Source organism: Lipotes vexillifer, unplaced genomic scaffold (genome assembly GCF_000442215.2).
Source record: "Lipotes vexillifer unplaced genomic scaffold, Lipotes_vexillifer_v1.1 scaffold627, whole genome shotgun sequence".
Taxonomy (NCBI): Eukaryota; Metazoa; Chordata; class Mammalia; order Artiodactyla; family Lipotidae; genus Lipotes; species Lipotes vexillifer.
The window spans coordinates 2,063,090-2,090,222 of record NW_006787891.1 but is presented as its reverse complement, the minus strand read 5'-3'; the positions used below and the strand labels follow the sequence as shown (position 1 = coordinate 2,090,222).

General features: G+C 44.0%; 1 protein-coding gene across 2 annotated transcripts in view; it reads right to left on the bottom strand.

Annotated features, from left to right (window-relative positions):
* MPPED2 (metallophosphoesterase domain containing 2) overlaps positions 1-27,133 on the bottom strand; it is a 177,119-nt gene that overhangs the window by 1,875 nt on the left and 148,111 nt on the right. For both annotated transcript variants that reach the window (XM_007460929.1, XM_007460930.1), the window contains 2 exons: positions 5,814-5,929; positions 2,168-2,281 (listed from right to left, as the gene is read on the bottom strand). In XM_007460929.1, coding sequence (XP_007460991.1) covers positions 2,168-2,281; positions 5,814-5,929 — 230 coding nt within the window. The remainder of the gene's footprint in view (positions 1-2,167; positions 2,282-5,813; positions 5,930-27,133) is intronic.

Genomic DNA, 27,133 nt, shown 5'->3' with positions numbered 1-27,133 from the left:
GAAAGAGTATTGCATTGGGAGTTGGGAGATGTGAATGCTTAGCTTCCTTACCTATAAAATAAGCTCTAAACTGCCTCAATGAAAGTTAACAATAAGTGACCTTACTTGAACTGTGTGGCTTTAATGCTGAGTTCCATTCCATCCAAAAGAATCAGGTAATCAAATGTCCAAGTGATCTGGACACCATAGGACACTGCTTCCTACGCTTACCTGGACACTGGATCAAGCAAAAACACTTCCCATAGGCAGTATAAACCTCTTGTGACCTATTGGAAGAAAGCTAAGAAAGTTTCTCTGGGTCTTTGGTACGTATATTCCTTTTATAAGTTTTAATATGTTGAAATTTCTAGCAGGTTTGCAAATTTGCACATTTCCCTGGATACCTTATTTTGTCTTACAGCCTCTGCAATTAAGTTTGTAATTCTATGTTGGTATCAGGCTCTTAGGGCACAGAAAAATACGTCTGTGAAAAAAGAAAATTATCAGGGCTTACAGAAATAACTGATAGGATTTTTTTCTTCCATTTGCTAAAATTTCTCCAAGTAAGCCTGTGGAGAGCTTAATGAGGGTCAATGGAAAAATTTCTTAAGAAAGGAAAGGAAGCATTTCAAATGTGCACTGTTTAGTTCTGGGGTCATAAAGTCTTGTTATCTCTCTCCATCAAGAGGTTGGTATTTGCCCTCTCTCTGCCCTCTTCAGCTGTCTTAAGCGAATAAAAGCAAGACAAAGTTTATTTGAATATGATTGCCTCTCTTTTAAGCAAGTTTATTATTTTGGGACTTCAGTGGAATTCCCCAATTGTCTGGCTGGTTTAAAGCTAATTAATGATTAAAAAAAAAAAAAGATGAAACGCAAACTTACAGGCACGATGCAGGAATTCAAACCTGCTAACTGCTCCCCAGAAATGCTATTTAGACACCATCTCCCATCCTATTCCCTTCCCCCAGCCTGTATCATGCCTTAGAGAAGTGCCCTCCTTTTCAGGGAGTATGGCTCAAAGTCAGGGCAGGATGACATCCACTCTTGGGGAGCTGCCCCCCGCTGCCACTGCTTTCCATCCACTCAGCTCATGCCTGACTTGGAGCAAGATGGACTTTCTCTGGCCTCTGCAGGATGATTTTCAATATGCTGTTTATTACCTGCCTAGCCAGGAAGCCACTGGATTGAGGGCTTTGAAAAACAAACTTTACTTTTTGCTGTGTCAGGCCTAAACTCCTCACCTGTTGCAGGTTCACAAATAACTCCAGAGAACAGCCGTAAGCAGGGGCTGGAGTGAATATGGAGGCTGCCTACATACATGCACCCACTGCACACAAATGTCTGTAACCAGGAGAGGCTGGTACGGCCAGAAAACCTAAGGCCTGCTGAAAGAGGCCTCAGGTCTGTCCCAAGGCCCAGTTACCCCTGGTTTGAAAAAGTTGGGAGAGACAAAACTAGAGTCCTGAAGGTTCCCATGAGGCCTTGCGGTTCTGTGAACTTGATTCTAGATTACCTGGGAAAGCAGAAAACAGCAACTGGACCAGTTCCCACCTAGGGGAGATTTAATTATGCTGTTTAACCTCAGCCTGAGCTTATAGCACTGATGATTTCTGAGGAGTCTGAAATGGTTTTCTGAGATTAGTAAGGAAATGTCTGCCTGCAAATGTGTGGGTTCTGTCACTTCGGTTCTGTATCTTTCATTGCACATCCAAAGTTATTTTTTAGACAAAGTCTTGTCTTCCTGGGTCTTTGTGTGCATTCCATATGAAACACAATATTTAGGTAGAAGAAGACATAGAAGTTATTTAGTCTAAAATCCAGGCCATTTCTTCTGATGCTCTTAAAGAGAAAATCTGCCCTTTATTCCCTCAGGGCTTCTCTACAAGCGGTGGTTATCAAACATTCTGGAGCCCTGAGATTCCAGAAATTGTCTGGGGTTAGTGCTGGGTTTTCCAAAAGGTGGTTTCTTACTCTCCACTCTGCTTAAAAGAGAGCAGCTCCACACAAAACACTTCTCAGCTTTATATATGTGTTTCTCCTAAGATTTCATCTCATGAAAGGGTTCCACTGGGAAAAAGAGTTTGGAAACCACCACGCCAATTACTCCTGGTGTAACTAAGGTCCCCACTGTGAATGAGATCACGGATAATGACCCAACATGTTGTAAACTCCTTTCTCCCGGTCTTACCTTCATGGATTCCACCAAACACATGGAGTTTGGGCCGGACTCGCCTCTGGACTGTGTTTAAAAGCTCCACGCAGCCCACTCTCTGAAGTTCCTTTGGAACCCAGTCTCGAAAACCTAAGAGTAAAATGCAATCAATACTCTTAATTTTCTGTCTCCAGGTAAGGTTTCATTTAGACTTTCAGGAAGCCATAACTCACAGAAGGTTTATTACATGATCTGTAATCCTAGCCTCTCCATTAACGCTCACAATGGCTTTTAAGGAACTTTTCACTTGTCACTTTGTCTTCTTTACGTTCTTGAATATTTTTTTTTCTTTTTGGTTTCTCTCTCTCTTTTTTTTCTTCCTGTTAATTAACACTTTTTTTTCTGTGAGGGATTTGATTTATTCAGCCCTGGGTTTCAACTCTTCATGGGCCCAATTACATTTATTCCCTGTAGTTCCATAAGCTCTTTTTTTCTCTCAGTTCAGTTACTTTCTCTCTCTTTTTTTTTTTATTTTATTGTATCTCTCTTATAGCAGTCTGCTTCAAGATGGTTCAAAGAAGAAGGGCTAACAAGGGCTTCCTGTAAACTGGCCACAAGATACCTTGCTCTCTTTATTTTCTTTTTCTTTTTTAAATTTTTGGCTGAGCCACGTGGCATGCGGGATCTTAATTCCCCGACCAGGACTCAAACCCGCACCCCCTGCAGTGGAAGTGTGGATTTTTAACCACTGTGCCGCCAGGGAAGCCCCACCTTATTCTCTTTAGACACATCAACTCTTAACCCTTGGTTCCTGATGACCCAAGCTTGGGAATGCCAAGTTCCTCCTCCAGTCTCCTCTTTAACAATAGTGCAACCACAGTGACCCTGTGGTGGCATGCAGCAAGCTGGGGCTGATTGACTATCTTTATGCAAAAGCCACTTAGTTCTAAGTCTAATGCAAAAAAATCCATAAAAACTGACATCAATTATAGCAAAAGTCAGCTATCTGAATGATTATGGCTCAGAATGGAATCCAATCACCTCAGTGGGATGGGGTATAAAGAAAGCAGATAGGACAAAAGGCTAAATCATAATCAGTGGGAACCCATTCCATAGCTCCATTAGTTGATTTCTACTATTCAGAAATGATCAGGCGGAAAGGGACAGGCCAGCTTATTCCATTTTGTTTGGCAAACAATAAAAATGAAGGTTTAGCATCTCTGTAAAGACGTGTTGGCTGGTGAGTGGCCATAAAATATGGGAAAAACACCAGATACAAGTAGGGGCCCTATAAAAATCCAATCAGGGATTTCAAAACTTTGTTAATTAGAGGGAAACGTCTCTAATCCACAGTGATTGGCATATTCCCTTATGGATGTGTTTTTCTTGAAGAGGGAAAACATCTCATTTCACATGCAATCACCTAAGAAAGTGCCTTGCTCGTATCATAATAGTGAAGTCCCATGTGCCATGGCTCCCTTAGCGGGAGAGAATTCAAGGCCAATCCCCACGCCCACCCCCTACCTCCTAGTCCAGAATGTTCACAAGAATCCCAATAACTACACTGATTAAGGCTCAACATTACCTTATGAAAACTTTGCCTGACATTTTATTTTGGAACTCCCCGATGTAGATCTTACTCTGCTATATGCACAGCCACTCTCTGGATTACTCCATCTTAACTACAAAGAGAGGGATGGTAGCCTCTCTATTAAGAGTTCCTGGAATGTCTGAATTCTTTGGGGGCCAGAATGCCACTTGCTTTTGTACCAAAATTAATGACACGATGAAGTCTGTGAATGAACTGTTCTGTTCAAAGTTATATTCCAAATAATACCTCAGGTATGTAAATGTTTCTATGCTGAGGACGCCCAAGTCCCTCACAGTAAACAGCCTAAGGGGGATTAAGCCTGCACCCAACTAGGCTGCTCAGGGGAAGGATCAAGTTGGCTGGGATGTGGTCTCTGTAGGGTCTCACTGTGTAACTCATGCTGAGCAGAATATTTAGCCAGCAATTTAATGATTTGGTTAGTCTCTAATGATTGCAAAATAGGGAAATTAATTAATCATGACTTGATAAAGGTTATTGATAAGTATAATCTTGTAAAGTATGGAGGGGGTAGGATGGGGGAGGGAAAGAGCATGGGGATGGTGATTCTGAAGCTTTGAAAAAAGTCAGGAAGTGCTGATCTTGTGCAAATCTGTACAATTTCCCCGTCTGCAACAGAACTGCCTTCCCTTCTCTTGCTCCCCTCCCACCCCCACATCATGAAAATGTGCCACTGTGGCTCATGCCCTGGTCCTCCCTTCCGCTGTTTCTTTGTGAAACACAGAGCACTTCCCTTGTAAGGGCAGGAAGGCAGCATTAAGTGGCGTGAAGGGGGAAATATCTACAAAGATTAAATTCACATTAGGGGATGCGTGTTAGATTTTTTATTTTTCAGGCCGACAGAGGAGAGAAGTGACATGGATAGTAACCCCAAACCACAGGAAAAAAATGATGAACATCATTTATTTTTGTATTGTTTTCCTCCTCTCTCCGAAGCAAGATGATCATGAAAACTTTTCTAGCCCTGTACATTTAACAATTTGTTAAGAGGATAGATTTCATGTTTTGTGGTTTTTCATATAATTTTTTAAAAGAGGAAACTCTCCTACTAAAAGGGAAACATCTGGATTGCCTGAGCATACCTTAGTTTGACAAGGAAGGCTGCTGGTGTAATAGACACCCAGTAGATGGGAAGATCAAGGTGGTAGTCCTGTTTGAAAAATATTCTGAGGCTAAACCAAACCACTAACAAGCTCATGAATAATTAAAAGATTATTATATAAATCAAACAATCATCTTCTGACCTATAATCTGGGTGACTGAAGGTAGCTTTGAAGCATATTGGCAATCTAAACCTGGATGCAGGTTCACTGTATCTATAAGATGAGTATCTTTTTTTTTTTTGTGGCCTCTCCCATTGCGGAGCACAGGCTCCGGACGCGCAGGCTCAGCGGCCATAGCTCACAGGCCCAGCTGCTCCGCGGCATGTGGCATCTTCCCAGACCGGGGCACGAACCCGTGTCCCCTGCATAGGCAGGCGGACTCTCAATCACTGCGCCACCAGGGAAGCCCATAAGATGTGTATCTTTAAGTAATATTCAACGTAAGTCCTTACTAAACACCTTAGCTAAAAAAAGAAAAAAAAAAAGGATCCTTTTCTTGTATAATTAGCTCGATGTTATACTTAAAGATCTCCCAGGTTCCATTACTATATGGGAAAGGAAAATGAACTACTTTGAACAAAAGTTTCCATCATTTCATTACCATTCGAAAGCCCTGTGATTGGGAGGTCTGTGTCTTCCTTCCATTCCCCCTCCCTCTCCCTCACTCCAAAGTGAATATAGTTCTTAAAATAAATTATCAAGCTCAAAAGACTGTGGTGCTCTATACTCATTGGATTTTCCCTGACCTGACTAAATCAAAAAATTTAATTTCAAGAACACCTGTAAGCCCAGCAGAACTGCTGAGTTCAATTATCATACTGGGTTTCTTTAAAGACACTGACTTTTCTTTTTGTATTTCCTTTTTTTTTTTTTTTTTGGAGGAAAATGATTATGTCCCTGAAGCATTATTCATTATGCTTGGGAATAAAAGGCATCACGTATGACGAAAGCACACCTTTGCTTCACTTACCGAGAGGAGGTCCGTGTGTCATGAGTATGTCGATGCCCTCAGGGATAAGGTTCCACTTGTCCAGCAGAGACTGACCTCTGGGCAGGTTAAAGCCCCAACCATTAAACCACGGGGTCCTTTGGGGGAGATAATGCACATGGTATCAGGCCAGCAGAGCCACGTTTCCGCTCTACACTATTTCTCTCTCGCACATTCCCCCACGGTTTGCATCGCTCTCTTTTCTCTTTTTGATGGTTGGCCCTGGCAGCAGGATGCTTTTTTGTTGACTGCTTCAAAACCGATTCATTTGAAAGCAAGTGTGGAGCCTACAAATTGTTCAACTAGAAAGAGGCACAAGAGCCTTTACAGTGGAGACTTTCCCAGCAGACCTCTATCAAAATCTTAACAATGCTTTGTCTTCCCCCAAATCTCAGTGCTTCCTAAAGATGCCCAGCCCAGATCCGAAGCATGTCCATCCTTCCTGCAGTGCCTTGGGGCAAAGAAATTCCATCAGCCCTCCTTCCTCCTCCCCATCACTGTGGAATGGCTTCACTAGAAAGATTCTTACTGAAATCCTTGGGGAAAAGGACAAGTGCTCTGAATGCAGAAACCGCCACACACACAGATGTTCTGAACATCCCGGACTGAGAATGCTGAAAAAATATTGCGGGGGGTGGGGGTGGGGCTCTGAAAGGTGAGGTGGGACACTGAACAAAAAGCCAAAATGGAACTTTCCTCCGGTCACCAAAGGGAAGATTTCTGGGGACACCCCTGTTCACTCTGGAATCCAATCTCCTGACAGTGAACGTGAGCATTCCACCCTCTTGGGAACTTCTGCTCCAGGAATAAGTTTCTGAGATTGACGCTCTACGTAGAAACGAATGGCGTCTTTATCCATCCAGTGAGCATTTCTAACTGGAGCTGAAAACGTCTCTACCATGTATAATAACGTTTTCTCTACAAATACTACAGGCTACATCACATCAGAACAAAACAGTTCCCAGTGCTGTCCTATTCCCAGACATCTAGATGTAACCATTATTTTTTGAAACTGACTGTCTCTGTCCTGGAGGAAGATTCCAATTTGCTAGGGCGCACGCGTCAAAGACAAGTTGGTCAATGTTCTGGCTCAGCCCAACTTTTCCCTTCAGTTTAAGCTGCCCCTTCCACGCCTACTGAGAGAGGAAACCCTGTGTACAAGAGCACCTGGTCTGTCACAGCTAATCAAACAGGGGGCATTATTATTTAAAGCCAATCATGGCCCAGACTAACCAGTGTCTTTCAAGACTCTGCATTCGGAAACACTAACCATCATTCATTTGGTGGTGGGCATGCATAGTCAAGGCCAGAGGTGAAAGGGTGGCCCCTGAAAGCCATGTGAAAATCCACCTTACAGGTAAGAACCGCAGTTTCCACTGAGGTTCCTGAGAGAGTAAGTTCCAGAGACAAGAGACTGTGTGGCCTCAGCTAGAAAAAGAGAAACCAAGGAAGTATCTGACTTGGTCCCTAACCCCTTTCCAAGCCCTTATGCCATCCTCAGGAAGCTTACCTGTAATAACAATAGCTATATAACAACAGTAATCGTTATTAAAGTTATTATTTATTGAGTGTTTGCTCTATGTCAAGGTACTATTCTAAGTACTTTATTTGTATCGACACACTGAAACCTCACAACCAGCTCATGAGGTGGGTGCTATTATTAACCACATTTTACAGATAAGGAAAATGAGGTACAGAGAGCTCAAGTAAATACAGCCAATAAATTGGACATAAACCCAAGCAGTTTGGTTCCAAAACCCAGACTCTTCACCTGCATGCAATTCCCCTTCTTATATACTACCTGAATTAACTTACTACTTGCCGAGTGAGCCCCCTCTGTACTCTTTCAAGTTTGAGTGTCTTATTGCTTGAAGCCAAATGAGAGCACTCTACTAGAATAATACAGCCATAAGATGCTGAAGTACCCACCAATGGTTTTTGCCTAGCCAGCTCTTTCTGCCTTCTTTTGGTAACAACATTTTAATTTCTTAGGGAGTACCTTTCCCTCCCCCGCTCAGTACATGTGCTCTGGTAAGGCTGACTCATCTCTGCTCAGAATGAAGCACGTATGGCCTCTCCGTGAGCAGTGATTGGTCTAGGGATGTGCATATGACCCAAGTTGGGCCAATGAGCGTCATCCTCAGGATTTTGTTGGTGCTGCCTAAAGAGAAGTCATAGTTTCCTCTCTTTCCTATCTTGAGAACTACGTAAGCTTGCTACTGCCTGGGAGCTATCTCAGCCACCGTTGCAGATAGCTTGTGCTTGAGAAGCAAATCACCACAAAGAATGCCAAGCCAAGAAGCAGAGTGCCTTGATGAGCTTGTTGGACACAGGGAAACCAGCTGTGCCTGAAGCCAATCACATTTTTCTTCCAAGTATATAAGCCAGCAAAATCCTTTTCTTCCGATTAGCTGGAGTTAGATCCTGTTTCATGCAACCGAAAGAGTCCTAACATGTACAGTCATTGTTTTTAGTGCAGAAACGACCTATGTACCTATTGGCAATGATTACCCACCCCCCAAGATGTCCACGTCCTAATTCCCGGAACCTATAAATATATGACCTTACATGGCAAAGGTGGATTAAAAGTTTGTTTGGGAGCTAATCAGCTGACCTTAAACTAGGGAGATTATCCTGGATTACCTAGGAGGACCCAGTGAAACCACAGGGAACCTAAAAGTGGAGAAGGGAGGGAGAAGAGAAAATTAAAGAAGTGCAATGTAAGAAGGACTCAACCTGCTGTTGATGGCTTTGACGAGGAAGGAAGAGGAACCTAAAGCCAAGGAATGTGGGCAGCAGAGAAAACAAACTCTCCCACAGAGCCTCCAGAAAGGAACACAGCCCTGCCGACACCCGGATTTCAGCCCAGTGAGACCCATGTCAGGTTTCTGACCGACAGATTGTGAAGTAATAAATGTGTCGTTTTAGATGAATGGGTAAAGAAGATGTGGTATATATTCACAATGGAATACTACTCAGCCATAAAAAAGAATCAGATTTTGCCATTTGCAGCAACATGGATGGATTTGGAGAGTCTAATGCTAAGTCAAATAAGTCAGACAGAGAAAGGCAAATACTGTATGATATCACTTATATGTGGAATCTAAAAAAATGCAACAAACTAGTGAATATAACAAAAAATGAGCAGACTCACCAGATACAGAGAACAAGCTAGTGGTTACCAGCAGAGAGAGGGGAGGAAGGAAGGGCAATATAGGGGTAGGGGAGTAAGAGGTACAAACTGTTAGGTCTAAAATAAGCTACAAGGATATATTGTACAACACGGGGAATATAGCCAATATTTTATAATAACTATAAATGGAATATAACCTTCAAAAATTGTGAACCACTATATTGTATGCCTGTATATATAATATTGTACAGCAACTAAACTTCAATTAAAAAATACATTAAAAAATAAATATATGTTGTTTTATGCCACTAAATTTGTGGTGATTTGTTACAGAAGCAATAGAAAACTAATACGGCATCTAAACTGTCTGAGCTGGTTATAAAATCCACGGACTGTGAGTGGCCTGAGTCTCACCTGGTACACAGCATGTGTTCAATCAACACAGCCCTTCCACAGCCACACTGTCTTGCTCGGCTAGGTGCAGTGCTTTTAGTTTCCTCTGAGGAAAAGGCCGTGCTCGCTTTCTTATCCCAGTCTGTCAGGGATGCACCAGGCATCGTGGGTATGGGGGTGAGGCCTTGTAGACCCTTTCAGAGCTTAATGAGTCAACCCTGCTCTCTCTTGCCTTCTAGGACTCCCAGACTGCAGGATCTTAAACATTTTCATTAGACTCTAAAATAAGAGTTTTCCCAGTTTGGGATACCCATCTTTCCCCTTTACTTTACAATAATAACCCGCTTCCAAGATTTGTTTTAAAAGTAAAAAGAAAAAAAAAAAAGGCAAGTTCAGAACCAAATGAAGACTCAGTGAGCATTCTGGCATGAGAGAGAGAAAAATAAGCAAAAACATCTGTTTTCCTAGATTTTGCAAACAAGCTTCTGGGCCTATGGTTCCTGTCTGAATGGCGAATAAAGAAGGGTTTGAAAGAGTCCCAAGCACACCCAAGTAGTTGGTACAATGAGGGGCTCTGATTTCACTGCCAGAGCCTGTCTGAAGGCAGTCAGCCCTTGAACCCCGAGGATATCCCAGGGGCTTCCAGCGTCAAAGAATGGGACTTATTTTTTTCGCTCTTTCCAGTTTTCCCTCATAGAATTTTCTCTTGGAAACCTACAGCCCTATTCCCCCAGGAAATGCTCAGTTTTACAAGTGCTCTGTAAAAGATTAAGGTAGGTCCATGGTCTAGAGGTCCCTTAAATTTTATTTGGTTAATGTTAAGCCTGTGACAAAGCCCAGACATTTCCAAGTTAAGGGTAAACTTTGAAAATGTTGGGCTTTTCTTTTGACTCAAACCTGTATGTACATGAGACAGAGGTTAAGTTATACGAAAGCGAACATTTATTAAGTCCCTGATCCGTTTTTACGTAGGGGTTTGGTTTTACATAGGCTATTATATTTAACTCCTCATAACAATACTTGGGCTAGGTATCATCAGCTCTGTTTTTAGGTAAAAAACCTGAAGATCAGTGATATCAAGTAATTTGTTCACTTTCCTAGGATTAGTAAGTGGCGGAACCGAGATCTGAACCCAGAACTGCTGGCTGCAAAGCCGGTGTTCTTTCTTTGCACAATGCTGAACTAAAACCTTCCAGCCCAGTTCTGGTTTTGGCTCTCACATACATAAAGTAAACAGGGCTGATCCATATGGTCTTGGAGGCTGTGCACTGTGCAACTCCAGAGGGCTCCATGGCATTGTGGGATGGAGGTGGCTCTTAGTGAAAATGCAGTGTGAATTCAACAATGCTAGTATGGCTTCTCTGGGATGTTTTCTGTTCCTCTAGATCCCCTAGATCAGGCCTTTTCCATAATACAGTGACCAGGAAATGGAAAAAGCAGCCCAGTGATGGGCTCCAGAATTATCCCAGCATGGTGGAATAAATGGGGCATACAGAAATGGGAGACCCATGTGCTAATTTGCATTCTGGCATCAATTCGCTAATGCACAAGACCTTCGGATAAGAGAAAGTCCTCAGTGGGCCAGTTTCCTCATCTGAGCAAAGAATGAACAGGTGGATGCGATTACGGGAGTTCAGGATTGCTTTTAGGCTGAAGAAATCTTATGCCGAAGCCCCAGACCCAAAGCAGGTATGTGCAGGGGTGTTTCTTGCCAGGGGACGGGGACGAAGGGGCTCTGAACCTGTTCACTCACTCAGCCCCCTCCTCCTTTCTGACCTACGCCTCTGAGCACAGCTGGCAAAACCTGACACTTAATAATCTTTCTGTGATCTAGAAATCCCCAAATTCTGTTATTCTGTGCAGGCTATCAATGTTCTGTAACTGCTGTGAATTGCCCTCAATGAATTACCTAAATTGCCTGTAAAGGACCAAGTCCAGTGTGGGAGAAATAGCTGCACAGAGCAGAGACCGACTGTGTCAGCATCAATGAATAATGCTTTATCCAGTTGAGTTTCAACCTGAAACACGAAACCCCAGCAGTGAGCCCCCCAGGAGTTCACTGGGAAACGTGTGCACAGCCGACCTCCAGAGCCCCACAATGAGTTTTGTTCTGTAGCAGTGGGGAGGCGAGGTGGGAAAGGAGGAGGGAGGAATCCAAGGGAACAATGTCTACTGCCTTGGCCAAGGACTTAATTAGCTGTGACGAACAAATGCCACATGGGAACCGACTTGTAAGAAAATGTCCCACAAAGCACCCTATTGCCAGTGGGCCAATCTGAGCCCACGACCGCCCCTCCTAGACAGGGATTAGAAAGTCCTGGAAGGAAGGGGAGTACTTCAGCTGCCTGAAGCCAGTGGACCGAAGACTCAGATGGATGGAAGCTAGGGATGCTTTCAAGGCTCCCTCCCCCTTATTCTCAGAATTAGAGGCACTTGGCCTCTAGGGGCTGAGTCCAGGGGCAGGTGCTGCGGGAGTTCACATAGGCAGGACTTGTTCCAAACAATGTCAATACAAAACAGGTTTGCTCTCTGGAAGCACGTTGAGATTAAATCACTGCAAAGGTCATCTGTGTTTGCCGTACACAATGCTATGGTGTGGGCGGAAGGGAGCTGCCGGAGCATAAATCCCAGGTTTGGACAGGTGAATGGCCGTTCACTCCCTGACCAACTTCGGTGGGGGCTGGGTGCACCCCAGGAAAGCAGGATTTGGAAATGAGCAGTTGGTACTCGTTCAGCTCAGATGGGCTACTCAGGTTCCCTGCCCTGGTGTTGGTCAGTGTGGACAAATTCCCCATGGACCCTGGGTCCTGGGCGGACTGCATCACAAAGACTTGGGATTCTTCTGAATACAGTCTCTTGGGTGCCCACTGCAGAGATTAGGGCTTGGGATTCTGCAGGAAAGCTGTGAAGGGGAAAAGTGCAAGCTCACAAACACCCAGACTCAATTAAAGGGCTGGCGTGTTGGCTGTGCCACTTAAAACTACGAGAACCTGGGGGTTTTGTAAAAGTTAGTCATTCTTGTTTTGGAGGCAGTGGGTACGAGTATGTATTATGGAGTCAAACAGACCCATGTTCAGTAGGTCTGCTACTTACTGGCTTCTCTGATCCTGTCTCCTCATCTTTCAAAAAGAAGCAGAATATCCACCCACGTGGATAAAGTGAGATAATGAGATAATTTATGTAAAACTTTTGGCAGAGAACTGCCATAGAGTATTAATGTCCAGCTTCTAATTTATATATGATATACACTGGCAGTGTGTGTGTGTGTGTATATACACACAAACACACAAAATTGCTCATGTTATTTTTTTCTCTCTGGAGTTTCTCAAGCTATGGCTCATCAAATCATAGACCCTGCTGCTCCAGACTCTGGAAAAGTCCCCAGTGCATAGGCAAGCATTACTAGATGCCTAGATAGAGCCTGATTTCCTCCGGCTGATTACTTATTAAAAGACACTTCCTCAGCTCACTTTTGAGTGGAAGTTTTTCAGAAACGCACTCACTCCCTCGCCAGCCGGCCGGCTCAGTCTTGCATAGACAATCCTGTGGAATGTGAGAGCACAAGGTAAAACGGTTAGTCAAGGTGCTTAGCCGGCAAGTACAGGTGGCTAGATTTTGACAGGATTTTAAATTGGGGAAGTTCAAGGAAGGGGTTCACTTTGGGTCCTTGGAATATTTATAATAGAGGGCTCAGAGAGGTTCACTGCAGGAAACGACACACTACTAATTAAAGCCATCACCACCGCCTGGCACCTCTGTGAAGCAAAATTCAGAAACCAGGAGCCAGTTTCCACAATCCCTTTCTTTTCTAAATGGTGGTGCTTCAGAATTGCAACCTCTTCCATGCCCGGCACTCCCAGCCACCAACGGCCCCTCTCCGACTACACATCACACCAGGTCCAAGGGAAGCTAATTTAACCACCGCTGGTTAAAATCATACCGCACTTCACAGCGCCTTTCACATGCCATGAAGCTGTCATGATAATTCTTGATCTCTGGCTCACCTGACAGCTCAGCCCTCCCTTGACTGCAAAGCTTCCCGTCAGTTAGAAATAGCAGTTTCCCTGGCACCAGATGTGTCATCCTGAATATCCAGATGAAAGGCAGACACCTGCCCCGCTCCCCTCCTTGCTTCCCTTTCTCTCCATAGCTCTGGAGTTTGTTTAAGAAGCCAGCCTTCTCCCTCCCCAAGTCCCTCCACTTGGCAGCCTGGAAGTTACCCTTCCATGCAATTAAAAGGCTGTCTTGCATTAGCCCACGGAAGAACGTCACATCTTGTGCAGCAAAGAGACGCACATGGTAATTGACATCACTAGGAGAGAGATGCAAAGCTTAACTTCAGGGCAAGATTGACACCTCTGGGCAGCTGCCTGGGAAGCCTGCCTCACCCAAACCAGGACTCAGCTGCCTCCAAAGGGCAGTGCAGGCTTCTCTCACACCAGCTGTCCAGTCCCATCACTTCACTATGGCTTTGTAGCTTGGTCTTTCGTTATAAGGTCCTTGGGATGAAAAGAGATCCTGTTTCGATAAAGGGAAGGCCTGGTTGAATAATATGGTCTGCTTCCATAGACAGGATAGGAACAAATCCTACCCAAGGTAGTCACCTGAGGCCCATGAGTTACAAATAGGGGTTTCGTAAACCAAGGCAGCACACACCGCTGTCTTGACAAACACGCCGACGGTGTCCCCTTTTTGTAACTAATAAGGAGCAAGTGCCAGAATTAAGCCTGTTACCCATTTTCCTCTCTTGCTGGAAAGGAGATGGTGTAAGCAGAGTTTGCTTTAGGAGCCAAGGGAAAAAAAAAAAAAAAACCACCCTGACCTGTGTTTGAACTTGGTGTGCCCTGAATTATTAAAAATAATGTTACAGCATTTGCCTGGTCCTCCCAAGCGTACCTGCCTTTAATCTTATAAACAAGTTCACAGCACCAAGAGAAAGATTTCCAATAGGTTTCCTTCCCATAGGGTTGTGAGGGAGACTATTCCCATCCATCATGCAAAGAGCCTGACAGGGGAGAGGAAAGACCACAGCAGGACTTCTGTCTTGGGGGGCAGGTGAAATGGACTTGGGGTTATGCCCTGGTGTTTCCAGAAATGGCTCTTTTGTTTTGTGGCCGAGGAAATCAGAGGACCAGGTACCAGGGTACCCTGACCAGGATGGGCCTTGATCTGAGCAGCCCTCAATGGGACCTGCGTTGATTGATATCTAATCCCCAGCAGGGAGAATTCCTCAAAGAGGGACGTCACGGCCAAGTCTGAAAGGAAAAGAGGGCTCAATGAGTGGAGAGGAGTAGAAAAAAGAAAAGCAGGGTTCATTCATCTTTTTTTTTTCCACTAACATTTATTGTGGTAAAATATATATAACAAAATGTAATATTCTAACCATTTTAAGTGTATAATTCAGTGGCATTAAGTACATTCAGTGTTGTACAACCATCACCACTATCCATCTCCTGAACTTTTTCACATCCCTGATAGAAACTCTGTACCCATTGACAACAGCCCCCCATCTCTCCCTCCCCTCAGCCCCTAGCAACCACCATTCTATTTTCTGTCTCCATAAATATGACCATTCCAGGTATCCCATGTAAGTGGAATCTTACCATATTTGTTCTTCTGGGTCTGGCTTATTTTGCTTAGCATAATATGTTCAAGATTCATCCATGCTGTAGCATGTATCAGAAATTCATTCCTTTGTGTGGCTGAAAAATATTCCACTGTATTCCACTGTATGGGTATACAACATTCACTTTTTTTTTCATCTAAGGTTTCTGTAAGTCTAGGATGTGCCAGGCACTAAGCTTGGCCATAAGGCGTCATGGATGATGAGTCTGAGTCCCTTCCTTCAGGAGGTACACAGGTACTGGGTTGAAAGCTCAGAGGATGGGATCAGTATGGTCCTTCTGGGGCATTTAATCATTCCACAGACATGACCTAGATGCCTGTTATGAGCCGGGTTCTAGCAAGGTCGTTGCTAGGAATGCAAAATTGAATACAGTTTCCAGGATAAATCCACAGCTCACCATTTCATAGGTAAAGTTGCCCTGGACAGAAGTCTTTAAATGCTGGCCTTCATTTCAAAATAACCTAATTTCCAAAGAGCTTAGGGAACATCAAAATGATCTGAGAATGAACCCAGCAATTCCAAGTGCAGACTGGATAGGAGATGACCTGGGGCACAGCTGGCAGGACTCTGGGGGGGAGGTCTCCTTCCACGTCCTCCTGCACACTCCTTAAGAAAGCTCTGCAGCCAACACCAGGACCATGAAACACAGAACCGCATCCTACTAGAGAATAAGCCTGCGAGGGCAGCGTGCGTCACATGCCTGGCTGGCTCTAAAGCATGGGACAAACAGGACAGGGGAGGCAGGAAGACTGCCAGGTACTCAGCAAACTCAGCAGACAGCACCTGCCCCCACCCCTACCCTGCAGACATGTCACAGAAACCTAGCCAGAAGACAGTATTTTTCTAACTTAGATTTCCCAAAAGAGTAAGAAAAAGAGGAAAGGTGGGTTCAGGATTAGCTGGATTTGATCTTGTTACACAGTGAACTCTTAAGAATTGATGCTAACAGCAGGGATGGACTGATAAAATCTCTGCCCCGAAATAGGGGATAATACAATATTTTATTATGTTTAGTTTAGTTTAGAATGTGCCTGTGTTGAGCGTGTGTTGTCACACATTTATTTTGCTAATGCTGGTTTCCTTTTATACAATTTCATATTTGGGGGAACCAGGGGGAGGACTGCAATGGTAAGAAAGCCTGCTCCTGAAAAAATAGACTCAAAGAGAATAAGTGATAAGTGGACCATAAAATACCAGGCAGCCAGTCATTAAACGTAACAAGGAAGACTGGAAGTTCAATGACTTTGGCCCGGTTCACCACTGTGTCCCTAGCACCTGGCACAGAGCAGATGCTTAAGTATTTGTCAGTTGAACTGACTAAGAGTGAGTGTTCATGAAGAGTTTGTAACTTCATGAGAAAATGTGCATTCCGTGATGGTTAGTGGAAGAGCCAATTTGCAGACCAGTATGAACGCAAGGGTGTAAAAAATGCTTAGAAAAAAGAAAGCGATCAAGCTGCTGAATGGTTACCTCAGGGATGGAAGGAGAACAAGGTGTGATTTTTTCCCCTTCTTTCTATTTGTCTATTATTCTCTACTTTTTCTATACTGACCACCTATAATTTGGAAAAAATTTATCCAGTGTAAAAATCTCCATGCAGTCAAATGCAACTTGAGCATGGAGGGAGAAATTTGCAGGATTCGTGATCTACTTAGACTGCAAAGCAGTTTCTTCCAGCGGGTGAAGAAACTGGTGGATTTGGAGGACTTGAGCTCAGGAGGCTGACGTACGGCTTGCCTTCTTTCTCTCCCCTCCCCATTACCATTCGTGGGGACAGAAAGTCGTCCTGAGCAGCAGAGTCTTTTATTCATTCAAGTAAGTCAATACACATTTACTGAGCATCTGCTACATGCCAGGCACCAGTCTGCTGGGGGTGGTTCATCTTACTGAGGGATTTCAGTTTCACTGTAGATAACATTATATAGCTGCATAGTACTTTACTCATTACAAATCATTTTCACATTTATTAGTTCACAATTACCCCCAAGTGGTGGGCAAGGTATTAATTATAGAGAAAACGGTATACAGAAATAAGGATTTTAGTAACTTGCACAAGGTCACCTACAGCTGAGGTGGCATGGACATAATTCTGTAGTCCAGTGATTTCAAATGAATGGTTAAAAGTTAGACAGGTCTAGGTTCAAATTCTGACTATTTTCCATGCAGCAATGTGACCTTGGGCAAGTTCATCTGTCTGATCTCAGTTTTCTCATCTATTCAGTGGAGATAATAGGACCACCCACACAGGTTTTTTGTGAGGACTGACTGTGATCATGTATGTAATGCATTTCCCAGAGTGTTTGCCCTATATTAAGAATTCAATGTGGGACTTCCCTGGTGGCGCAGTAGTTAAGAACCCGCCTGCCAATGCAGGGGACATGGGTTTGATATCTGGTCCGGGAAGATCCCGCATGCCATGGAGCAACTAAGCCCGTGACTACTGAGCCTGTGCTCTAGAACCTGCGAACTACAACTACTGAAGCCCGCACGCCACAACTACTGAAGCCCGTGCGCCTAGAGCCCGTGCTCCAAAAGAGAAGTCACGGCAATGAGAAGACCGCGCACTGCAACGAAGAGTAGCCCCCGCTCGCCGCAACTAGAGAAAGCCTGCGCGCAGCAACGAAGACCCAACGCCACCAAAAATAAATAAATAAATTTATTTTTAAAAAAGAAAAGAATTCAATGTTAGCTCCTGTTTCATCATTATGAATGTTATTGTCATTATAAATATTAACATCACCAACCCTTAGGTGTTTGTTCCCTAATTTATCTTCTTCGTACCCTCACAAAGTGTACCTTCTCTCTCCATTTCTCAGATTTAGAATGTAGATACCAAAGAACTGAATGGATCTATCGCAAAGCAATGAGTGACGGCGTCTGGATACAGGTGGACCAGCCTCGGATAAGGAACGGGAAGGCACTGACTTGGCGTTAGAAGACCTGGGTGCTAGTCTAGGCTCTTCCAACTTACTTGCTACAAAACCTTGAGCAAGTAACGTCTCTGATCTCCGTTTTTTTTAACTGTGCAAGGGGGATAACGATTTTGATGAAACTTGCAAGCTTGTCACACAAATGCCTACATAAACGAGTTTGCAACTATACAAAAAGTGTCTTCTGATGAAGTGCCTTTGAATTCCCATATCACTGCTGTCTGTGTTGCCTGCTTGTGCTGTTTGAAAATCTCAGAGGGGCCAGAATAAGTGACAAGTAGGTCAGATGTATGTTGAAGTGCTGGCCTCCATTTATCTACCATTTTGGCTCTAAACGACTAGTTTCAGTCCAGACCGATTTAGTAAAGTGAGGAAACTGTGGCTGCAAACTGGCAGGACACAATCAGAGGAATGAGTGAGAGTTTAAGCTGCCCCTTCAATTCAGAGGTTAAAGCGAGCAGACAGACCCCGGTGTCTCTGTCGCTGTGTGCCAGCCAACCATGTATTATTAATTGGGCTCAGCAAACGTTATCGAGCACCTTCCACTGCAAGGCTCTGGCAAGGCCTCCAGGGATCTAAATACAATGCAAGACCATCCCAACCCGCCATCTGGTAGGGATAACAAGATAGTCACCAGCAAAACTGTTCTCCCCATCTCGGCCCATTAAAATTCTACTGAGCCCTTAAGGCTCGTTATTTTCCCTAAGAAGTTTTCCCTGATCCCCTCAGCACTTTCTTTAATCATCATTTGTGGAATTTCTCATACTATGCGTTATTCCTGGCTTGTGTGTGTACGTGTGTGTGTTGAACTTATTTCCTACCTCATTCCAACAAGCCTGTGAGTCAAAGTTGTGCTATGAATATGCCTATGTTCCCCAATGGATTGTAAGCCATGTCCTATTTATATTGGGGACCCTGAGATCTAGCACCGTGCCTGGTACATGACAGATGTCAAGAAAATATTCATAATAATGAAAAAAGCAAGAAGAGTTTAGAATAAGTACCCAAGGGAGTGATCCAGATAATAAGTGTGTCTGGAGGTTAGAGTAGGGCAAGATAGATTAAGGTTTGGGTTTTTAAAAAAACAAAGGCCATTTAAAAATACTGGATTGGGACTTTCCTGGTGGTCTGGTGGGTAGGACTCCACACTCCCAAATGCAGGGGGCCCAGGTTCTATCCCTGGTCTGGGAACTAGATCCTGCATGTATTCCGCAACTAAGAGTCTGCAAGCCATAACTAAAGATCCCGCATGCCGCAACGAAGATCTCTCACGCCACAACTAAGACCTGGAGCAGCCTAAATAAATAAATATTAAAAAAATACTGGGTTATAAATCTCACAGACCTGTGTTGCCAAATACGCCAGCTACCATGTGGCTACTGAACACTGGAAATGTGGCTAGTGTGAATCAACGTGTACCATCAGTGTGATATTTCACTGTATTTTGGATACGTCACACAGAAAAGAATGGAGAATTATCATAATTTTTATATTGGTTACATGTTTAAATGATAACATTTGGATATACTGGGCTAAAGAAAATATATTATTAAAATGAATTTTCTTCGCTATCTAATGAAGCTACCAGAAAATTTTAAATTACATATATGTATGGTTCATGCTATATGTGTATTGGACAATGCTAGCACAGGCCATACAAATGTTTGTACTATGATTCAGTAATCCCTATTTAGGGATTAGATCCTAATGAAATAATCTAAAAGTAAGTATAAATGCTACATACAAAGTTGTTCAACTCACTGTTACTTATAAGAGCAAAATATTGGAAGCAAGTATATCCAAAACTCTGTATAAAAATAAGAATGGTTAAGAAAAACAATTGTATATGGAAATGTGTAACAGGTGAGGTGGCCGTCTGAAGCAGGTCATGCCTAAGCTTTCCTGGGATGAGCAATGACTGGGAAAAATGTGAAGAAAAACAAGAAAGCTATTCTTTTGGTCAGAATGGTATGGATTTTTCCTCGGGTTCCCAAGCTTTTTTGTATTTTTACTATAAAAAAGCAGAATGGAGATCAGCATCTCTGGCGAGCGTCTGGTCCTGAACAGGTCTATATTGTTGGCTCAAAGAGGAACCTGGCAGTGCTCAACAGCTTTGCTCTGGAGTCAGATCTGTGTCTGAAACGGTGCTAACATCTCCCGCTGCACCTCTCTGAGTCTTAGTTTGCCCATCTGTAGAATGGAAATAATTATAGTATCTACCTCATCGATACGTGGCTGAGAAATAAATAAAATAATCCATGTAAAGTTCTTCACAGGGTGTCTTGTACACAATAAGCACTAAATAAATGCTGACTCTATTATTATTGTTGTAAAGATTAGAGGAAGAGCACGACATAGTTGAGCAGGATGGCAAAGCAGAAGGGTGGAACCTGCGCGCTCTTAACACTCCATTCTGGTTGTACTGGGTCACTTTTTTTTTTTTTTTTTTCTCTAAGAGTTATACTTGTATTTTATTTTTTATATTTGGATTTTTTTTTTTTTTTTTTTTTTGCCGTACGCGGGCCTCTCAGTGTTGTGGCCTCTCCCGTCGCGGAGCACAGGCTCCGGACGCGCAGGCTCAGCGGCCATGGCTCACGGGCCCAGCCTCTCCGCGGCACGTGGGATCTTCCCGGACACGGGCACAAACCCGCGTCCCCTGCATCGGCAGGCGGACCCTCAACCACTGCGCCACCAGGGAAGCCCCTGGGTCACTTCTTTTCAGTTTCTAGAATCTTTTATAGCCATTGAATTTACTCAGCCAAGGTCTCTTCCTCGTTTTTAACGCCTTGAAGGCTGATGAGACTTTAAATGTTCTACATAATGTGAAATAATTTAACCAGAGAATTATTTAGATCTGCTCTCTCTCACTCAGCAGCATAACTCTTATCAAAAGCCAGGCTGTACTCTCACGCAAATTGCACTTTTTTCCCTCCAGCATGTTATTCATTCAGTTCCAATCTACTTAGAATATTAAACACAATTTATCAATCTCCAGGTGACCTTCTGTTAGTCAAAAACAAAACTAGGTCAATTGTTTTGTTGTTTCTTAAAGAGTTGCTGATGAAGTCAAGAAATCTAGAAAAAGAAATATTTCATTTTTCTGATACTCGTCCTGCTCTTTCTCTAATAAGGGAGGAAGCAAGTTTGCCTAAAAAACAGACTTTGTTTTATAAATAGAACATTGTTCAGGGTTTTCTAGAGGTGTCTGCTAAAAATAAAGAGGGTTACAGTTTACTTCTTTATAGCTTTCAAAACAAAATAAAACAAAACACAAAAGCCTGAGCTTAACTAAATGTGTTAAATTTCTATTTTGAAAGGCATCTTTATGTGAGCCAGGCCTGATTTCTTGAAACGAAATTCCTCAGGAATTAGATTTCCTATGTTTATACATAGGAAAGGTGTGCCTATGTAAAGTAATGACACCAAAGTGGTTTTTATTTTCAGACACAATAGTGTTTTGTTTTGTTTTAAACACCTGCCCCGGAATGAATACAACTGAATGTTATACTTCCATCCTATACAGTACTCACACAAGTGCTCTTTGAAAATTGCTCACTTTGAAGAGTACAATAAAGATTTCGATATATAAATTCTAGGTTATCTGCTCACATCTTGACAGCATTACTTTGAAGCTGAACCCACTGGTCCCCAAATTGTGAACGGATTGTGCTCTAGACTGTTTCTAGGTAGCCTGGTTGGAACTTAAGTGTCGTGCTGTGGAAACGACACCACGTTCCCAGGCAAGACCCCGGGAGCCAAGCTAACTCATTGCTAACAGACAATGACACAGACAATGCTAAGAGCTCCATCACTGCTTAGAACAACGTGAACTTGGAAAAAAGCCTACTTTTCAGCTCTGGATGCTAGGGATTCATTTGTCCTTGCCCTGGTGGGATGGGGGCTCCCCAGTCCCCAGTTCAGTGGTGGCTCTGGGGCCAGGGGCAGAGACTATGAGTTAGACAGAAGTGAACTGAGGTTTCCTGGTGTAACTTTCCAGGGCAGTATTTCCCATACTATGTCCAATAGAGCTGATTCGCTGGGAGTGTTCTGGATCACAAAGGGTTTAGCATTAAGTAAGTTTGAGAAATGCTACTGCTTTCCCCCTCCACTTTGGGGCTGTAACGTGAACGCTGCCATAGTAGCTCTGAGAAACCAAGCAGGAGAGAAATGTTTATATAACCAAACATGTTCCAAACATATCAGGCCCCTATGAATCCTGTCCCACTTTTTTCTATGATGCCTATTAATAATAGCTAACATTTATTTAAAGCTTACGATGTGGGAAGAAGGTACTGTTCTAAGCACTTCATATGCATGAACTCACTTAATGTCACACATCCAACCCTTTGAGGTGGAGGCTAAGATTGACCTTATTTTATGGATGTGGAAACTGAGGCAAAGAGAGGTGACAGATTCCCAAAGTCACACAGAGACCTGTGTTTAATGACCATGCCAAATCAACCCTGGAAACCAATCTCCTTGAAAGTCCTTTTTCGAAACACTGTCCAAGGGGCAGGTCCAGGCTGCCTCAGGTGGCCCGTCACCCCTTTCCTTTCTTATATTAGTCCCTCACTCACATTAGTCCCAGCCCATGAGTCTTTAAAAAGCTGGATTTGGAAAGCTTCTAAGGGTTACAAGTTTCCCTCTTTTGCAACAGAGACAGACAAAGTCTAACAATGGGTCTTTATTCACAAAAGAGATCCATGCTTCAGAGAAAATCAGGTTTACTTTATCCTGGTGTATTAGCTTCCTACTGCTGCTATAACAGATTACTGCAAACTTAGAGCAACACACATTTATTATCTCACAGTTCTGGAAGTGAGAAGTCCAAAATCATTCTCATCTGACTAAAATCAAGGTATTGGCATGGCTGGCTTTTTCTGGACGCTCTAGGGGAGAATCCATTTCTTGGCCTTTTCTCACTTCTAGAGGCCACCTGCATTCTTTGGTTCCTGGCCCTGTATCACTCCGACCTCTGCTTTTGCAGTCACATCTTCTCCAAGTCTGACCTTCCTGCTTCGCTCTGGTAAAGACCCTTGTTTTATTTTTTTGGTTTTCTTTTTGCGGTATGCGGGCCTCTCACTGTTGTGGCCCCTCCCGTTGCGGAGCACAGGCTCCGGATGCGCAGGCTCAGCGGCCATGGCTCACGGGCCCAGCCGCTCTGCGGCATGTGGGATCTTCCCGGACCGGGGCACGAACCCGTGTCCCCTGCATCGGCAGGCAGACTCTCAACCACTGCGCCACCAGGGAAGCCCTGGTAAAGACCCTTGTGATGATACTGAGCCCACCAAGATAATCCAGGATAATCTCCCCAGCTCACTGTCCTTGATATAATCAGATCTACAAAATCAATTTTGCTATTATAAGGTGACATTCACAAGTTTCGGGGATGAGGATGTGGACATCTTTCGGGGGCCCTTAGTCTGCCTACCATACTGGCACTGCACCGCTGGGGAGCTAAAGAGGAAAATGGGGACCTGGGATTGGCAGGCGGTGAGAGGCAGGAGATGGAGATTCCCTCGGGGCCCCGAGCTCCTGCTACAGGGGAAGGGGGAGGAGACAAGGTCAGGGGGTTTCTTCCTTCCTCACCTGCTCCCTTCAACATCACCAGCTCAGCTGTGATGGCCCCTGAATAGCAGAGGAAAGATGAAAAAGGAAGGCAGAGCTGCACTTCCCAAGCAGGTGCGTGTTTATCCCCAGGGGGCGGGGTTCTATGCTGGGAACACCTGAATCCATAGACCATCCTGATTTATCATTCTGGAGCAATAATTTTCCTTAAAGATGTTGAGATTTTCAAAATTGAAATCACTTTTTTCAGAATATGACAAGCACAGGCGTATTTTTGGTTCTGCTTAAATACAACACTTTAAAAATCTTGCTGGTTGTCAGAGTGTATGAGATAACACCATCTACCTCAGTGGTACTAGGGATGTTTAAATAAATACCGATTCAGTGCTTGGATCAGTGCCTGACACATAGGGAGCTCTGGTGGAGCAGGGGTTAAGAATCCGCCTGCCAATGCAGTGGACACAGGTTCGATCCCTGGTCCAGGAAGATCCCACATGCTGCGGAGCAACTAAGCCCATACGCCACAACTACTGAAGCCCGCGCGCCTAGAGCTCACGCTCTGCAACAAGAGAAGCCACCACAATGAGAAGACCACGGATCACAACGAAGAGTAGCCCCCGCTCACCACAACTAGAGAAAGCCCGCACAGAGCAACAAAGACCCAATGCAGCCAAAAATAAATAAATAAATAAATAAATAAATTTATTAAAAAAAAGAAGTGTTACAATTCGATATGATTGTTGTTACTCCAGTACCAAAACAATAAGACAGTCATCTGCCAGGTGCTTTCAGTACACTGCCTCTCTGTAGCCTCACAACAACCCTATGAGATACAACTGCTACTTTTTCTGTTTTACAGAGGATCAGATGAGGCGAGGTCTACAGTGTTTAAATCACTCCACAGAGTCACACATCTGACTGGTAAAGTCAGGATCCCGACTCCCTCCAGTGCCCACAGTTTCAGCATTTGCATCTCTCCTTCAAATCTGCTGCTCCGGTTCCTCTGGGGCCAGCAGAGCACGTCACAACCACAAGTTAAATCAGAATTAGCAGAGCCTCCGTGAGTTCCTAAGGGGCTCTTGTTTGTAGGCTTTCTGAGTTAGTAATTCTGCAAAGAACACACTTCTGTGTACTTCCCTGTTGGTGCCAGTGTCTTAGAGGATGAGTGAACCAGAACTGGTATCCCCCCACTCTTCTCAGGTCACCTTTCCTCTCCGTGGTGACATACCATCTCCTGTGAGAAATGGCCCCAGCCCGTAGCTAGTCAAATCCCTTCTTCTCAAAGCCTTTTAATGAACAGTGTCAAAAGTGGCATTGTCTGACTTTTTCAACAAGTGGAAACTTCCAAGCATTAGAGTTTTGCTCGCTTTCCCTAAAACAAAAAGCTTTGAGCCAGTTGTGGCAGTGACAGTCAATCACAGTGGCTCTACATCTGGAAGAATACCTAGTATACACACATTTGGGCTGCTTCTGAGGATGCTGGCTAAGCACACCACAGGGAGAAAGAGGGGAAAACGTATTTCCCCCAAACCACCACAACGGTGAAGGACAGGAAGTTTGCAGGCCCAGGAGCAGTGACGCCCAGCTGGCCAGCACAGCCTGCCTGCACATCATTCCTTTCTCTTCCCTAGACTGGAGTTTCTCTGGGTTTTGTGAGCTAGAAGTAACTGGGGGTTTGAATTTCTAGCTTTGGTTTTACCAACAACTGTCAAAGTCCCCATGTTAATCCACGTGGGATCAATCTGTAGATGGCAGAGAAGGGATTTGGTCTCAAGTCAGCCTGTCTATAAACTTCATTTTTCTCCTGACAAGATAACAGGACAGGGGAGCTCAGAAAAGCATGTCCAGCATAGAACTGTAGCAAAACACTCCAGGCAGGGACCAAGAGACCTGGGTTTTAAACCTGCCTCTGAATGATAAACAGTTGTGTCACCTGAGGTCAGCTGCTAAACCCTTGTATGCAGCCGTTCCTTCATCTGCCCACCAGTGGGTAGAGGGCTGAGGTTCGGCATATCATTTTTTTCACCGTCTGACAATGTAATCTGCCAACCTGAGAGCACAGAGCTTGGTATATCAAGTACTTAATTTTCTTTCGTGTCTGTCTCATTCTTTTAAGCTGTCAGCTCTATGAGGGGAGGCATTTCTGTCTTTGCTGTATTTCCAACAGTGACTGCCCCTTATTAGATACTTGAGAATTATTTATGGAACGCAAGAAAAAAGTCTGGAGAGGGAGCATGGTGTAGTGCAGTGGTTTTCAAACTTTAGGGTGCATCAGAATCGCCTGAAAGGCCCATTTCAAAGTTTAGCAGGGGTCTAGGGTGGGGCCTGAGAGTGTGCATTTTCCGACAAGGTCCCAGGGGCTGCTGCTTGTTCTGTGGGTTCTGAGACCTACTGGTGTTGTGGGAAAGAGCTGGCTTCTGTGGCAGGCCTCCTTCATCCAAATCCTGGCTGTCAGCTTCTTTCACCTCTCTGAATATCAGCTTCCTCACTTGTAAATATGCAGATACCAACAAGAACCGACCTCACAAGATTCCTGTAGGTAAAATACTCCAACAGGGCCTGGTATTTCAAAAACCCTGTGTTTGCTAGTATTATCGGGAGATTTTTTCTCTCCTGCTTTGATGTTTTAGTCTGTATTTATATTCGTTCTTCCAACAACAAAACGAGGATATATAATTAGGAAATCCTGGTTCTTACCTCAATAGTTATTCTGCATGCTACTAGGGAACAGCTTTTCCCCGTTAAGATCTATATGGATTTGGACCTATGCTGAGTAACAGAAAGAGATTTCTCACTTAAGAAGTCAACGTACCTTTAGCCTTTTAAGGTGAGTACCTATATTTCCCAAACCAGGCAACATCTAAGTTCCAGCGATAAATAAAGAGGTCACCTTCTGCCTAGAGAGAGTGGCCATGACAGTCATCTCTGGATGGTCAAGGCCATGATGGATATCACCTTTCTGAGACCGCCTGGGCTGGCTGTGGGAGGTGCAGAGAACTTCCTCTATTTAAACTGGAGGAAATTAAAACAACAATCAGAGTTAAGTGGCCTCTATCAGGAAATTAACTTTAACGGATACTGTCATCACCGGGCCTACCTCAGAGTTGCTGGGCTCACAACGTTGGGATGCAATAAAAAACCAGGCCTAAACACTGAGTCACCTACCCGCAACTCATGATGAATCTTGTCTTTACTACTTTATGTTTGCTTTAATATGTTCCTCTCCCTGTTCATTCAAGCTTTTCTATGATTCTGTTAAACTGATCACAAACCTTTGCAAATGATTGCACACCTTACCTGAGACGGAAGCTCCACTGGGAACCAAGAGATGGAATCGTTTTTTGCCACTTTCTCTTAAGTGAGATCTGAAAAATTCTCTCTTCTCCATCACATCCCAACCCTAGAATGGAGCAGTCCTTTCCGAGGGTGCTTGGAGGGGACTGCCCTCTGTTTCTAAGGAAGTCCTTTCCTTGCAGAAGAATGAGAACCTGCCTTGTTATCTGGGCTACGTGATCTGGGGCTCTTCCCGGTAACATTCACTTGAATTCTAGACCCAGTCCAGTCTCCAGCCTTCTTCGACCCAGCTGGCCTATGAGAACCTCCCTCTATTCAAAACACCTCCAGATTTTGCACTGAAATTCAGGCCTGCGGT